The 17596-nt window shown below is 36.6% G+C and overlaps 1 protein-coding gene across 1 annotated transcript in view; it reads right to left on the bottom strand.

Moving 5' to 3' along the window:
- Positions 1–1705: 1705 nt before the first annotated feature.
- Positions 1706–17596, bottom strand: part of ap1m1 (adaptor related protein complex 1 mu 1 subunit) — a 24146-nt gene continuing 8255 nt past the window's right edge. Inside the window, exons 5-12 of the mRNA XM_015376637.1 lie at positions 16686–16833; positions 16366–16492; positions 13731–13873; positions 10100–10171; positions 9663–9821; positions 9281–9406; positions 2849–2924; positions 1706–2439 (exon numbers count right to left, since the gene is read on the bottom strand). Of these exons, the coding sequence (XP_015232123.1) occupies positions 2417–2439; positions 2849–2924; positions 9281–9406; positions 9663–9821; positions 10100–10171; positions 13731–13873; positions 16366–16492; positions 16686–16833 (874 nt within the window). The 3' untranslated portion in view covers positions 1706–2416. The remainder of the gene's footprint in view (positions 2440–2848; positions 2925–9280; positions 9407–9662; positions 9822–10099; positions 10172–13730; positions 13874–16365; positions 16493–16685; positions 16834–17596) is intronic.

Below are 17596 nucleotides of genomic sequence, written 5' to 3'. Positions count from 1 at the left end.
CATTACCGAAAGATTTTCCAAAGTAAAATCAAAGAAGCGGCCTACCATCACTATGAAGCTGATCCCAGATGGGAAATTTGTCCTCTGTATTTGTCCCTAACTATGTAGAGGCAGTGATAGCCATGCCAGTCCATGGAATGAAGGCAGTTCTACAGAAAGGTGCCTTGGTCGATTTCAATGACCGGCTTACCTGACATGTAACAACCATACCATGCATACGGCTTTAGGTTAACAGACTAAATTAATTAGCTTATGTATGCTTCCAAAAAAAAAAAAAATCCACCACCCCCCCTTCTTTTTTTTAACAACTCGACTAATGCCCTAACGACTCCCTTTTCAAAGACATGAGCCAGTATTGGGTTTTGCAGGCCAACGACCTTAAGACTTCCTAATACTAATGGGTGGACCTGTTTTTTGGTTCAATTTGCATGTTTCCTAAGCAATAACAAGGCTTTTGTTTGTGCCACTCTATAAGCCTGAAACTCAGACGCTACTCCACACTGGAAAAACGATCTAGAAATAAGTACAAATTTCATAAATTAAGTGTATTTACCCTTATTTTGAGAAGGTAAATAAAATGGTCTGCCAATGGAATTAGTATTTTTACTCTTAAAACAAGATAATTAGATAAAAATGCACTTGAAATAAGACAATGCAGTTGTGTTTTCTAATTTTAAATGTAAATTGTCTTGTTCCATTGGCAAAATGTCGCTTTTACCTCGCCAATTCAATAACAAATGCACTTATTTTAAGAAAAAATGACTTACCGGTACCTAGATTTTTATTTTTTCCATTGCAGACATTTTGAATTGAGAAAGCTACCTGGATGGGAATCGAAACGTCTTCAAACTGGGAAAACAAGGTCCAGTGTTTATTTTTTTTTAAACTGCTTTAATTTTGTTGGAATGTTTGTTTAAATGTTGAAGACTGAACGCTGCTGGAGGATCCCTTTTAATATCCTTACAGATTAAAGGAAAGTAACAGAGTAACTGGAGTTTTCTCCAGTTGTATGAGGGAAATATTTGCAAAACTCTTGTTTAGATGTTTTAAATGAAACATAAACATTTTTTGTACATTTTAACAGAAAATAGTTTTTGTCTTAACCTTTTTTTTTATTATTCGTAAATAGATAGGTTTATTAATATTGATACAATTATTTCCACTGATTCTTTCACATTTCATTTAATTGTTAATATTTGATACTAAATTATTACTCCTGGGTAAAATGCAGAAGTCTGCATATGTTTGTGTTGAAGATAATTTAAAGTTATGGGAAACATTATTAAATCATGAAATTAATTAATGAGGATTAGTTAGTTCATTACAATTTCACTGCACCTCTGTAAGGAAGACACGTACCTTCACCATCAGCACAGAGGGGCTCACATTTATTAAGCACCTTTTGCATCTTCACGTATGTCTTACGGCTGTTTCTCTCTTTAACATGTTTCTGATTCACATCCTTTCCTGTTTAGTTTTTTTTGTTTGTTTGGTGAGAGAATAATCTCACCTAGGTGCTTACAATCTTACGGTGCACTGAGTATTAGTCACACTGTTGGGTAGGTTTTTTTCCTCACTCCAATGAGAAAGAACCATCTGTGGTTTCTCTCGTCGTTTTTCTAGAGTTTTCCCCTCCGTTTAGCATCCATTGCAGTGACGTCAAACAGGAAGAAATGACGCTTGCACATGATGGAACAGTTTTCTCTAAATATACATTTAATGAGCAAAAACAGCGCGGTTACAGACAGAGAAAAGGAAAGCAGGTGTTGGGGTGCTTCCTTTGCCGCCTAAACTCACCATTTTAATATCCCTTGCAAAGCTGAAAAATAAATCTGTGGAGTCGAAATGGAAAACCAAACCAAACCATGAAGGCGATCTTTTGGCATGTATCTATGGCATGCAGCTCATATTACAAAATGCTTTGTTTTAAATGTACAGTTTTGGACTAATAACACTGAGTTCATTAACATGTAACAAATATATACAAATAATGAACAAAAAGAATTGTGGTAGAACAAAGCAGCCTCGTACAAAGGACATATACTGTAACTGAATGGCCGTTGTGATTACAGTAACTTTACATAATTGTAACACGCTCTTTTCAGCTATCTGAAGCCCTGTGACAGACAGACAAGTGGTTGTAAACATTCTCCCTGCTTTTCTTGGTCTCCATCATCTCCGGATCCAATCAGCTGTAACAAAATCATCTTTCTGAATCTTGCCTAACCCGAGCATCCGCCTAATAATTGCATTGATCGTGAATGAATAGAGGTTTAACAAATTGAGAGCTATACAACTAAAGTAAATACTGACAGTCCTCTTATCTCCTGACTGCCACCTGCCTTCCCAGCACATTAGCACCACGACTCCACCCCGTCTTGACTTCCACCTGCCCACGTGCCGGCTGAGGCGCTGCCTACTGGGTCCGGAGCTGGTAATCTGTGGAGGAAATTGACAGGACTTAATCAAATGTGCAAATGAAAAGTAGGGAATCCAAGAGAAATCAGCTGGAGGCAGCTGATGCTTTCCACCCCGGATTGGATGAAATATAAAGGAAATGAGATGAGGATGTTTGGCAATTAGTGGCAATATTAGCCTCAAGACCAACATGTGCAACATTGGTAATCTCACTATGATGAGCAGGGGGAAGCTCGAGAAAATAAAGCTCACTTTCTCACATTTGGCAGGGCGTTGCCACATTGCCTCATGTTCTGCTCTGTATCCCCTTTTCATAGAACTGCTTCTCTTCGAGGTCAGTTCCCACCAAGTTGCACAGCGTTGCCCAACTGTTGCCTAACACCTGCACATGCGGGCACTTAACAGAGCTACAGATAAACTGTTGACCTACCTCCGTTTTGGGTGATGTAGCGCACCCACGGCAGGGCCTGGTATCCGCTCTTCTCTATGATCTTCAGGTAACGCACCTGCAGGCAAATAAAAAGACAGAGAAAAGGCAGCTTTAAATATATCTGAAGAAAAATGTAAACCCACAGCAGGTAAACATAACACCTGGGTCCCATTGTTACTTATTTGACAGATTTCCCAAATCTGAGTCAGAACCTCTGATCCACTGTAATGAAAGATTCAAACTGCTTACAAAACTAAACTATAACTACATTTAAAATTAATCCCTACTTGGTCTGACATTAGAAATTATGCCAATGATTATATTTAAGAAAGAAGATCTTAGTAGAGTATTTGTAGCCTTTAAACTTTTATTTTTAGCTTATAACTAGATGCTACACAACCTAAATCTTTTTCCGAGGGATTTATGTCTGTGAAAGCACCAAATTGTGAAGTGAAAAGGAAAAAAATGAAAAGGCTTAGTTATTTTAATTGTAAATACGTCCATAACTGTAAAGGCATAATACTCATATGTATTTATCAACCAGCAATTTTTTTTTTGGCCAACAACTCCTTCCCTGTCAGACTGGATGAAAGGAGGCTGTGAAAAGTCACTTTTAAGTTTTCTACCAAAACCATCTACTTTGATCTAAATCCCTTTACTGTAGCTCTGGTTGGATGCTTGAGTTGTCCCGCTGGAGCTGGGCCTTCTGTCTCAACCTCAATTTTACTGCAGATTCTTACAGACTTTGTTCTAGGATCGCTCTACATTTAGCTCTTCCATCTTTCCCCCATCAACTCCAACCAGCTTCCTTCTCCTACTAAAGAAAGGGGTCCCACAGCTGATGCAGCCAACACCATGTGTTGGACTGGACTTTTTTTCCTGCTATAATGCCCAGCTATAATGTTCTACTGCACATAAAATTACTTTATATCAGCAAAAAAAAGAAGCGTTATTTTAAGGCGAAGGAAGTTTATTTTAAAATAGCAGATTTCAGTGGCAAGACAATTCAAAGTGATGTAGATGAGCAAAGAAAATAGAGGCAACACAAAAAATAAAGAGAATAAAAAGTATTGTTAAAATAAGAATAATTATTTAAAAAAATACAATTATCTAAAAATTATTTTTAAAATTTCAATAGAGGAAAAATTGTTCACATGATCTGATTTGATTCTACCTGAAGCTTTAAACCTTCAGAATTCAAAGAGCCTGTTTTGGTCACAGAGCATCTTTAGGTTTATGCTAAGCAGCAGGTTGTCATAGGAGTAGTCTAGTTAATGAAGAAGCAGTAGAATGAGTCACATGAAGAAGGAAGCAGCTTTCAAGGGACACACCATGTTAATTTACATAACTGTAGTTTTTTTTTTTTACGCCTGTGCGGAAAAAATTCACATCAGCACAAATAAGACAACTTTCACAAGCCAACCGATATTTCAGCTGCCTGGAGTTACCACAGAGCTGAATTTCGAGAAGAAATGCTTAAAATACCCTGCAGTCCTAGCAGTGCTGAACAGGATTGCAGAACATTTTTCCCCTTCAGATGGGGAAATAAAACCGTAAAGGGAATTTAAAGATTTTGTAGTGAGGTTTTATTTCAGCTGGCTCCATGCAGCTCCTTAATGATTTTTGTGTGAGTATTTATGTAAAGCAAGTCAGCACGCCCATACCCAGGATATCTTTCATGCATCAGCGGGCTTCTGCAGTCAGAACGTTCTCACAATAATATCGCAGCAGGGAAAAAAAAAAAAAAAAAGAAAGCACAAAGTTGCAAATTGCTATGTAAAAACACGGCTGTAACCCCCTCGTCTATGACCTGGATGTTCCCATCTGAAAGTGGTGACAGACAGCGCAGGAATTTGTGGATCAGGAGGCGGCGGAGCTCTGGGAAGGCCACGGCACCGGCCGCCTTGTTATTACCTTCCACCACTCACTGTGAGGTCAGAGCAAGCGCCGTGGTCACTGAAGACATGACAGCAAAACATGCAGACGCGGGATCACCAAGTCTGCCGGCGCAGCACTTCTACCGCGCATCTTGCAGCCAAACGTGCATCCCGGCCTGGTCATGGGCACATAGTCAGCAAAACGCCATGAAAGGACAGCCTCCGTAAAATATCATTATGGCTTTGTAAGATGAGAAGGGAACGGGAGGATGTTTGTAGTATATCGTCTGGTAAGTACAGACTGCATGTGTGGTCTGGATTTATCAGGCTTCTTGTAGATGGCATGGGTAGGAAAAAAAAAAAAAAAACATCTGCGTACATGTTGGATTTCTCTCACCTAAAGAGCCAACATTTGAAAAAGACGCTCTTATTTTCATCCAACCAACGTGTGGGGTTACACGGTTTTCCAGTTAAACTTTTAAGGTGGAGCGACTTGCATCATACATGCTTCACATGTGCGCTGCCCTACACTTAGTGGTGGAGTTAAGAGAAACTTTCTCATGCTTTGATATTTACATGCATCTAATTAAACTTCACTGCCTCTTTTCACACGTAGAGAGTGGTGTCACTGGGCTGCATTAGAGTCTGAGACCCAGTCTGCAGTTGCCCTGTAATAACGAGAAGTTTGCACGCTTGACACAGGAGTTGGATGGGAACAGGGATCCTGGTGTTTGGTTTTTAAAATGGATGCTGAACCATCGGTGCTGGCATGGGAAAAATTGGATTTTGGTAGCAAAACCTGAGTCTAAGTGGGGCCTAAACAACATATTTATCCCTCTTACCGGTAGCTCAAATTTTGGTCCAAACATTCTCTTGTTGAAAAATAATAGAAAAAAGAACTCTTTAAAATTAGTCTCTAATCCATTTGGATCAACATCAACTTTTTCCAAAAATGCTATGTTACAACAGGACCTTCAATATTTTTTATTTAGTTATGTGATATTACGTCATAGTTAAATTGGAAGGAGGGGAGATGATTTCAATGAAAACTGACAGCACACATTAGTGTTTAAGCCCCTTTATCCCATTTAGGAAATTAGAGAATCTCAGCACTGTTTGATCCATCAACTAAAACAATAGAGAGAGAAGCTGCTAAGGTATCTCTGGTCATGGAGCAGCCAAGAATTTCCTCTTAGCTCTGGAGGAGCTGTGGATCTCCACAGCTCAGGTGGGAGAATATGGACATGGGGAAAAAAGCAAACATGTAGAAGAAGGCCCTTAATTCCCCATCTGAGAATAAAAGGCAGCAAAATGTTTTCTTTTTTTGTTTTTCTTTTTTTTGCAAAAAAGCAAAATGCCTTTAAATAAAACTGGCAGTGGCAGTATCATGCTTTGGGGCTGTTTTATGGCAATGATATGAAAAGTAGTCAGAGTTGATAGGAGGAGGAATAGAGCCAAATAAAGGCAAAAAAAGGGATATTTTAGAGTGAGGTGTAAGTTCTCCTTGATGGCAAAACCAAATCCCCCAAAAAACAGACAGAAGAACTTATGATTACACTTAATTATAATGGATCAAGCATTACTATTGATCCAAGCTGATTGAGGCTAAGCTATATTGCAGAGAACGGGCAAACGTTTCAGTCTGTTGACACGAAAAGCTGGTAGAGAAGAGAGCTGTATTTGGAAAAAAGCTGATACTGTAGTTCAATATATATATACACAGTGGTTTCAAATGTTTTTTTGCTAATACTGGGGTATTTGTCATTTTAAATAGTATTATATGCAATAAAGAATATGGTTGTAAGGCAACAAAATATTAAAAGGTTCAAGTAGAATAAAAAAAAAATTGCAAAGAGGGGTTGAATACGTTAGACCCCACAGGAAAAAAACAAAAAAAAATCATAAAGCGACGTTTGGGTGTTGGGTGGCATTTACAAACCGACCTATACAGGTGGCTTCCTTTCAGGAAGTTCAATAGTTTGCAGAAGCAAACTGCTCTCTTAATTTTCCAGCTGTTTAAAAAAAAAAAAACATTGTTGATCTAATACTTTACCTGAAGATGCGAATGGAAAATTTAAATTTTTTTCTGCTTGTTATTTGTTTGTTTCTTCGGGTAAATTTGAAGTCAGGGTGAAGCTTATGCAGGAAACAACAAAAAAAAAAGCTGTTGATCTGAGCAAATTCAAACTAACTTACGGTTACAAGTCGGCTTTTTCTCAAAGCTGCGGCTAGAACACTTGAAGGGTGTGTCCAGATTGAAGCGAACAGGAAACCCTCATGTGTTTGAATACAAGTCATCAAGGTTTGTAGAAAACCACAAAAGAGGATCCACCACTACAGTGCAGATGAGCAAGTCAGAAGTTCAGCAGAGCAGAGTTCGTCCTGGTCATTACAATGAATGACTCGGCATCATTTAGCTATTGCATCAAACAGCAAATTTTGTTTATTCTAATAACAAACACCTGTGTTGGATTGTGTGATTTTTATTTCATAAAGATTTGCTCTTTTTGTGTAGAATTAAGGTAAATCAAAACAAAGCGGCTTTTATGACTCCACTGTTTTATGCACTTGCTCTTATTCAATCATTTCTAACATAGACAGTAAATGATGGATAAATCATTGGATCTCATTCAGATCACCATGGAAATCACAACAATTCACAATCTAGCACCCTTTCCCCTCCATTACAAATATCACGCATATCAATTAACTTTAGATTGGGAGTCTTGTTTCCGAGTGGGCTGCATAATAACCAAGCAACTTAATAACATTTTGCCAAGGAAGCAGGCAAATGTGAGGAAGCTGGAAAATGTGACCTATTGGCTCTTAATGATTCAAACAAATAAAAATTAAAAAAGTCAGGATATAATCATGACTTTTTATACAGGGTTCCACATCAGCTTTGTATTAACAGCGGATTTATTAAACAACCTATTGCCAAAAATATTTTGCTTGTTATTGAGGCAAGTTTAGAAACTGAATGTTTGCATTTAATATGAATGCTTGCTTTGTTACTGGGGCCCTCGGCCATCAAACTAAAATAACCAGGGTCTGCTGGTTACTAAAATAAAGCAGTTGGTCTGGAAGGGGAGCTTTCAGTTCATTCATGTTACTAACAAACATTTACCAGTAGATGAGGCGTGCATCTATTTTTTCCCACCAGATTTTTAGCGATACTAAATTTAGAGATCATGGTGGTGGTTTTAAGTTAATACCACACTGCACTGTTCACATTTACATCTCTGATTAAGGTGTTAAGACCACCAACATTAAATCTTTTATTTCTGCAGTTCCTTTGAGATTTTCTTTACCTTTTTATCATCTCCCCCTCTGTGCAGGTTGGGGGTTCTCGTTTAACCCAAACTTGTCTTAGTTCCTGGCTTTATTCTCTGCAGTCTGACTGGGGATGTGAGCAGGTTTATGCTACTTATAAAAATCTGCCTCAATTTAACAGAATGTACTAATGTATTTAGCATTTTAAAGCATGGCTGAAAGAAACCAAAACTTAAGGGAAACTGGATTCATAAATCAGTATCAAAAAGTTCACTGATATGCTATTTATTTTGAAAATACATATTTATACCTTGATTTTATATGAACATATATATTAAAGGAGTTATAAAAGATACCAGTAAGTGTTGCACTGTTAAAAAAAAAATATATATATATATATATATATATATATATATATATATATATATATTTTTTTTTTACCAGAGTTGCAAAAAAAACATGGAGGATATTGGGTGGACAGTAAACTACCAATAGGCCAATATCTATTTACAATAGATAATGTTTTATAATCTTACATATTTGTTTTATAATCTTACATATTTGTTAACCTTCATTGAGGATTTCAATTGCATGCATATATATTGATATTATTTATTAAAAAGAAGAAAATCAAAAGCTTTTAAGATTAAACAAAAACATTTGATAAAAAAAAAAACATGGGAATTTAATTTTGTGAGGTTTACATATGATATAATATTCTCAAATGGAATGAGAGTATTGCTTCCTCCCCTGACCAGGACATGGGAAAGCATAATTTGGTGTTGTGGTGCCACACATATAATCACAGAACAACTGTAATCATATAGTAAATGTAACACGTGTGTCAGTCTGTGGTCAGCATGGGGGAAACCTGAAATATAAACATATAAACTTCTCTCTGTTGCATGGAAATTACAATCAGAATCCTATTAATCTGCCTACCTGGTACCAGGAATGATGGCTTATATCACTGTCATTATGATAAAAGCAGAGGCCAGAGTTCAGGTTGATGAGCGCTTGCCTTTTGCACAAGTTTACTTTAGCGCTGGGAGAGCTTACAAGTGTTCCTGTGCTGCCCCCTCTGGTTAAAAACTACAATAACGTTTCTGGAACAGGCTGAAACGTGTTGGCAATGTACAGTACAGGTAAGCAATGAACAATAAACACTGCATGCTTGGTTGGACAGATTTACGAAACACTTTGAACTTTTCTGCTCTGCTTTAACAAAAGGTTCTTTATTGGGATTACTGCTTGACAGGGGTCATACGTGTGTTAAGCCTACCTGGATCCCTGAGGTGGTGAAGTACGGGATCTCAAACTTGACACTGATCGGTGGCTTCCCCTCTTTGTCTTCAGCCTCAACGCTGGGCAAACCAAAGTGAGCCCGCATCAAGTACTCCTTTCCTCCCTGTGACAAGTTGCAGAGCAGAATGTTTAATACAATGTGATGATGATGAGTGGTTATACATTTATTTTTTTACTTGAAATAGAAGCCAGAGAATTATATAGAAAAATATTTTCTGTCTATAAAAGCAGATCTACAAATAAATGAATTAAAAAAAAACAAAGTTGTCAGGTAACAAAAGATGGATTATGAGTACAGAAGAAGCTTAGCTGTCTATAAACCGTCACTATGAAACTACTGAGTCACGTTTTGGGCTCACAGGGAAGGACTTGATCGACCAGACGATCTCACTGTTCTCAGGCACCCACTTCACGCTGCCCACTGTGGTCTTGAATTTAGGTGAGTCAGCATCTGTTGGCACAGGAATGTGAATCTCCACGTTGTTGGCTGTGGAGCGCCTCTTGAACTGGCTCTTTGCCTAAAAGAGGAAGAACAGGCAAGGTGACTTTAGAACAACGTCCTCCCTTAGTGAGGTCTTAAGCTTGGTCTTAATGATTGCTTTACATAAGTATTATGTAGTCAGGAGTTTCCTTCTTCACAACTAGATTCATGAGTCAATACAGTTTGCACCAGCCTTAAAATACAAACCTTTTCTTCTTATTGTATGTTTTTTTTTTTTTTTACAGGAATAACAAGATCAGGGTGCAGCAACAGTTTAGGATGACACAGCAGTCATGTGCTGAGAAAGTCTCCTACCTTTATCATGTACTCGATCCGACTGTGAGAGTGCTTCTCAATGACAGACTCGATCCAGATCAGGGGCTTCACCTATCAGAGGATATCAGGATTAAATATTCATCTGCAGGTGTTTTCACTTCTGATCTGAAAAGCTTACAAGTTTAAATAGCAAGTCACAGTCACCACCTAGTGGAGGCTGCTTATTACTACACAGAGCATAATGCCAGCCCGCAGAAAAAAGGTAAACATTTTTAAAAAGTTTTTAATTAATCGTCCAAATATTTATGATAGTTATTTTTATTACTGTTGCTTAGAGTTAAAAGCACCAAATTCAGATTTTCACAATTTCCTGCAAAAACTGAAAGATAACATTAATATGCAAAGTCAGCAGTTAAAATGGTATTTCTTTTATTTTCTGAAAGTTAAGCTGTCACAATCAGAGAATGAAAATCATCACAGTTAACAGAATTAATCCAAGTAGTATAGTGATGAACCTAAAGTAGATTCACACATTTAGAATAGTGTCCATATAATAACAAACACAGCAAAGGCAAAATGGTGCTGAGACTCAAAACATAGAATTAGACATAAAACAAATTAAAAATATGTTTGCACTATTAACAATTAAGTAGATGAGTCATTTAATTATAAATGTTTTCTATTAACTTTAATGGAAAAATCTCAAAATTCAATATAAAGCTTAAAATCAAATGTAAAAGTTGTTGTTTCAAGGTATTATTTTAAACTGATAATATCCCCAGGTTTTATAAAAACCTTAAAAAAATAACTTTTTTTTCCTCCATTGTGTAACTGCGCTGTACAGGAAAATAAACCCAGAACATTCAAGGGTTGAAAAATAAAAAAATGGAAAGGAGCAAGGGAAAAAATAATAGGTCTCTATTTTTTATTTATTTCTGACTGTACCTGTGTTGACTTGCGCACTATTTCTGTTATCGGTTATTGTACATATGCTACCTTCTTGCCACAAGGATCGCAGATATTTTTTTGCGATTTTGTTGGAACCTGAACTTCAAACAAGCTAAATACAGAAGCTGCTCTCTCAATATCTGTTTCAGGTTTGATAAATCCTGAAGCTGGTGTTAAGCATTTGCATATCCTCCTCCCAGGTATTCACACTTTCTGATTATTAGCACAAGTTCTGCATTTTATTATGACAAACACGATAAATTGATTTTTACCTACTATTGTCAACATTTATCCGACACAATGGTTTGCACAACAGGTCAGTAGAGCAGGTTTGTATGTACAATGCAGAGGCAGATGCTGCACAGGCAACTACTATACAAGTACATCAGTCCATTGCAGTGTAAATGCTACAATGATGTACAATAAAAAAAAAAAAAAGGTAATCAATTATTTCCTTTTTTCTATGACGGTATCAACTCAATATGTAAACACAATGTAAATAAAAATCACTCTGCTTCATGTTTACCTTTTTTCTTCAAAAATGCTTTAGACACAGTAACTTTGTAGTGGTCTGAAACACATCCGGTCACATTAAAATAACAAACAGGGGAGTTCTAAATTGCACTTGTCATCTCCTGTCTGGAAATTCCTTAAGTTGCAACATTCGAGAAAATCTCTGTTTCCTGTACCATTTCTTTCTTTTTTTTTTGTGGGGGCATTGCAATTATCTTTCAGTTGATGGTTTTACTAACTGGTTATAACTTCATGCTTATCCATTTAGAAAACAATTCTAACAGATTATGTTATAATGAAGGCTTAGCAATGCTTTTAGCTGTGAAATGAAGTCAGAAATAAAATGTTAGAGATGTCCTGCAGTCAAAGGAGCGACTATATCTGGATCGTAATAATCATCTCTGACCTGTTTTTAGGAGGTCAGTTACACAAAATCTGTAAAAAATCCTTTTAATCTTTTGTTTTCAATGGCTTTTTACATTTTATCAAGAAACCTGCAGCTATCTCTAGTATTTAGTGTTTATTATATTGCATTAACTAAATGAATGAAGTATAGTTCTTGATAAAAAATAAAAATAAAAATCAGGATCAAAAGCTCAGATGGCATTATGTGCCATAATAATGATGTGTTCATCTCAAATTTTTCTACTGAATATTAATCACCATGTGTGCTCAGTTTCAGATGTACGATTTCTTCATTCATGTCATTATCAAGTGTGCAAACAATAATAATGTATTCAAAATCAATGCCATAGTGTCCATTATTTCCTTTTATTTATTATTACTTTTATAAATTTTTACTAGCAGCTGATTTTTTTTTTTCTCTATTTAAAGAAAGGGTATGTAAACAATCGAGCATGACTCTACATACTGATTTATTTTCTTTTAATGTTTCCATAGCTACAACACAAGTTACCTTTTCCTCCTGATCGAACGGATCTATTGTAGTGAGATAATATTGGAATTGGTCCTGACAGATGAAGTGAAATGGTAAACTCCACTATGAGCTCCTAAGAGACTCCTTACTGTGGGCGGCTCAGAGTATAAACACAGTACACCTGATTCTGTAGGGGGTTTAACAGCTTCAGCTACTGGAACCATTTAATCTGGAAAAATAGATATAAAGATGCTAGAACAGCCACCTGTAAGATACTAACACCTCATAAACTTTCAGCAGAACCTCTTTTCAAAATCCTGAACTATCTATTTAAAAATGTTTTTTTTTTATATATATATAATACATGAACTAGTTCAATTTTTTTTAACTAAAACCAAGAAATTGTGAATTGCAGAAACGGTAACCTCTAATTTAGAGATTAAAATTAAGAACCTGAATTTTAGGTAAATGAAGCTTAAGCAAAAATTAAATCTGTAAGTCTTTCATCAGCTTCCCCTGAACCAACTGCAATGTCCCTTGTTCAGCTCTAGCCATTCGACTTGGGGTCGTACCTCCTCCGAAGAACAACATCTTCCAAGATCCCCTTCATTAAGCTCCTGGCCCAAATTCTCTCTCCCGCACGAGAGCGAGCTTTCACCCACCTCCACCCCATCTCCTCCCTCATTCTCAAGACTATTCTCAGTCCCACTCCCTCTCTGGCTTATTCCACCACCAGGTTCCAGGGCCTGGGCAAAGACTATTCTAATCCTTTTCTAGGTTACTCATCCAAGACAATGTTGATTCAAAACATCAAAGTCTTCTGCCGGGGCTCGAGCGCCAAAGAACTTAATTCGTTTATATCTTTATCTGCTTCTGTCTCCTTGAACCCCAGTCGGCCTCAGCAGATGGCCGCTCACACTGAGCCTGGTTCTACTGGACGTTTCATCCTGTTAAAAGGGACTTTTCCTCTCCACAGTTGCTACATGTATGCTTAGTGCAAGGGACTGCAGAGTCAATGAGTCTTTGCCATTGGCTGGTTTTTCTTAGGTAGAAATATTTTGAAGAACATGATTGTGTTACCTGCATATATAAATTGAATACTTTTCTGATTGCAGCTTCTCTCTGTGTGACTCCCTCCAGGTTGAATTTATTGTGAATTTGCTGAAAACTGTGTCAAAGACTTTACCGTAAAATTGTGTAAAGGTTATACCCTTGCCTTAAAAACGCATCGGCATCTGCTATGCAGCCACTTTATTGATGGTTAGTGTGAGCATGTTTCAAATTTGGGTTTTCTCAGAGGGTCCCTAAAAAGCTTTTTGAGAAGCTACTTACATGAGTGTTCAAGCGGTAAGACATGAGCTCAAACTCTCCATCTGGAGGAATGAAGGAGATGGTGCGATCGTTCTCGAAGCGAGAAAGACGGACACACTGGTGAAACTTGACATCCTCCAGCTCGACCGACTTACTCTTCCCTCCTGCATTGAAAAATATTAATTAAGAACAATCAAGTTGAGCTGAACTGTACTTTCAAACTTTTATGACACTTAGCAAAAGCCTACGATGTTATAAAGATGTTATAGCTAAACTAAAATTAGCTTTGCAGCTGTACAAATGCATCTCATTATTCTACAATATCATCAAAAAGTTAATTTACTTTACTATTTCAATTCAAAAAGTAAAACACAGTGTATATAGTTTTATTTCACACAAAGTAATATATTTCATGAAGGCATTTCTTTTAACCTGAAATGTGTTATTTCAGCTAATGTAAAATTATAAATTCAGTTTAGAAAAAAATAAAGAACCAACTGAATTTTTTTTATTATTTTTTTATGCAGATTTGTTATGACCTGCAGTCATAAGGCAAACTGTTCAGCATTGTATCTCAGCATATTCATGAAAAGTTAAGAAGAAGGAAAAATGTCTCAACACATAGAATAATCAAAAAATTGGGTTATAAACTGTCACATTACTTTGAAAGAAATCCAGATTCCAGAGTCTGGCCACCCACAAAATTCAAGTTGCTGATAGTCCAGTGTGAAGTTCCCAAAGCCAGTAATCATCTCTAGAGATCTGTACCATCTGTTGCTGTAGCTCCACTATTTTATCTTATTTATGAACTTCAAAGTCAGTGCAGTAGTTTACTAGGAAATAGAGCATTTCATGGTTGCCACAGCAACAAAGCCGATGGAGATCAGGGCTGCAACTAATGATTATTTTGCAAATCAATTAATTCATTTCAATTCAGTTTATTCATATAGCACCAATTCACAACACATGTCATCTCAAGGCACTTTACAGTTCCATCGTTTACAGTTCAGATCGTACAGTCAAAGTTTATTGAAAGTTTTCTATCAAAGGAGAACCAGCTGATTGCATCGACTCATTGACTCAAAGCAATCCCTCACACTAAGCATGCTGTAGCGACAATGGAGAGGAAAAACTCCCTTTTAACAGGAAGAAACCTCCAGCAGAACCAGGCTCAGTGTGAGCGGCCATCTGCCGAGGCCGACTGGGGTTCAAGGAGACAGAAGCAGAGATACAAAAGGCAACTGTAAACACACAGATAGGCAGACGAGCTCCGAGCCAGCTCCCATGTCTTTTAATGTTGGCACATTAATCTGTCGATTATTTTTTCGATTAATTATCAGAGAGTCAAATATTCTTTAAAGAAGACTTTATAAAAAATAAACCAGGTGAAACTTAAACTTTTCCACTTAAGGAGTTCTAGATAGAGCATATTGACAGAAGAATTTCTTTTGTATTTAAAATTCAAAATGTTTATTTATTTTTTTACATCTCAATATAATTACTACCCTTAAAGGTTGCTCTGTCAGCTAAAGTCATGTTTTAGAGTCTTTATACTCCAGTTAAAGATTAATCTTTTACTAAATTAGTTGACGATTATTTAAATAATCAATTAATCAAGATTAATCAATTAAATGTATTGGCGCTAATTGAGATGCTTAATAAATTTTACAACAGGACATCTACCTACAGCCAAAACTACAACTACTTGCTGAGATACTTGTGGCATTATTGTGGAAGACTGCCCAGCCAATGTACCCGACCTAAACCCCACAGACACTATATCAACTATCGGCAAGATGACAGACATCAAGCCCGAACTATGGAGATAAGTGGAAGATCAATAATGAAGCAACCTGGGATTCCTCAGCAGAGCCTACAGGCTGCACTGTAGAGCTTCAACTAATTCATTTACTATTTAATTAATCTGGCAACAATTTATTAAAAATTAGATAAAAATAAGGACATTAAAATGAAACGTTTTACAAAATGTCAGCCAAGGGAGGCTCCAACTTAACTACTTAAGGACTTCTAGAAAGAGACAAAAATGTTTAATAGAAAATGTAAAAGTAAGTTTCTTTTTCAGCAAATGGTATGTTTTAGAGTCTGTATACTCCAGTTTAAGTTTATTTCATAACTAAATTAGTTGAGTATAATTTCAACCACGATTAATCTGCTGCATTGATGCAGCAACTCATGCTAAGGGAGCCGCAAATAAGTATTATGTAGAAACAAGCATATTTTCAGTAGATTGACATCTCTGATATGGGAATCATTTTACGGTATATCAATCTTGTTTAATATTCTAAAGCTCTCAAGTAGATTTGCACTTCTCTTGCTTCTGTTAAAGAAGCCTTTTGGATGAGACATGAAAGGTGAACATAAAGCCATATGACTGTAAAGCTGGACTGGTCTAATTACTGAGACTTTCATTAGCTGTATAATTATAGAGAAATGTGGTTCAAATTAGAACATTTACACAATCACAAAGCCATCATCATCAGAATTCAGAGAGATAAAAAAGTTAAATATATGATTCAGTATGGAAAGAGCCTACATGCATTTAGTAACAGAATTACTACAATAAATGGACTTTTTGATGATATGTTAGTTCAATGAGATGCATGACTTCATAAGGGCCCTATGGTGAAGGACTTACGTCCAGTGTTCTCAAAGAGAACCTTGTCGTTCAGACCCAGCCGCAGCTCCGGCATTCCAGACAGGAAAACCCGCATCTTAATGGACCCAACTATCTCACTACGCAACACGTTTCCATTAGCACTAACCTGCAAAATAAGATCATTCAAGGTGTCAGTTAGTAAAAAAAAAATATCAGACATTGTCATCCACTTAAATTAAGTAACATCACAGATTCATTGAGGCTGACACTGTGTTGCCAGGCACAAAGGGAGGAAATCAACAATCATTGTTCCTGGAATTCCTTAAGTAACCCAGGTCTTTTAAACAAGGAGTTCCTACCAGGAGGTTGACTGACTCAATGACGTCCAGGAAGACTTCGTTCTTCCTGTACTTGATGCCCTCTGACCTCCAGGAGACGGCGTTGGTAACTGTGGCGGGGGGTCGTGGGGCACCGGTGTCTAACTTGTGTCCCTCTTGAGTTATGTATCTGAGAGGAAGAAAAAAAAAAAAGGCTGTAAACACTGAAGCAAAACTGAAAAGAAAAAACCCAGAGGAAATGAATTGTCTACTGCGGTGTGTTCCCAGAAATCATCAAAGGAGAACCGAGACTCTCCCAGCAACCAGAGAGGGATTGTGACTTATTACTGTCTTCAGACTCTAATAAAGCCAAAGTTAACCTTTAACATATATATATATTCTTCATTCAAAGTACTGTTAATCATCCACTACTCCTAATTATGAAAACAATAAACTTGGCTTTGCAAAGGAAATTACAAGAACCAGCAAGAAGATAACAGATTAGTGTCGTTTTAGTGACATCTAGTGGTAACATCTGTATTTACAACTGAAAAATTTATAAAAAAATATAACTTTGGGTTAAATCTTAATGCATAAAAATATGCACCCATTCTAAACTAAAAAATGCTGTGTTATATTTGGCTTCAATTCAGAAAAAAAAACTATTCTAAAACCATGAATTTAAAAAAAAATCTTTTTATCTCTTATCATGTTTGATGTAAAAGAGTTAATGCCGATGTTTCATATTTTTCAAAACAAGAATAAAAAAAAGTATAATATTTAGTTAAAGTCAGTGATCCCAAATGATGTATTAATATTTTTAAGGCATTCAATATTTCGGCCTTTCATGAATGAAGAAACAAGTCTCTGAAAAAGAAATGCAACCATTTCAAGTTTAACACTCAAATTATACAAAATGAAATCCATTTAAAAAAGTTTTTTGCAAATGCATA

Source organism: Cyprinodon variegatus, unplaced genomic scaffold, assembly GCF_000732505.1.
Source record: "Cyprinodon variegatus isolate N-32 unplaced genomic scaffold, C_variegatus-1.0 Scaffold137, whole genome shotgun sequence".
Taxonomy (NCBI): Eukaryota; Metazoa; Chordata; class Actinopteri; order Cyprinodontiformes; family Cyprinodontidae; genus Cyprinodon; species Cyprinodon variegatus.
This window is presented reverse-complemented; position numbering and strand designations above follow the sequence as displayed.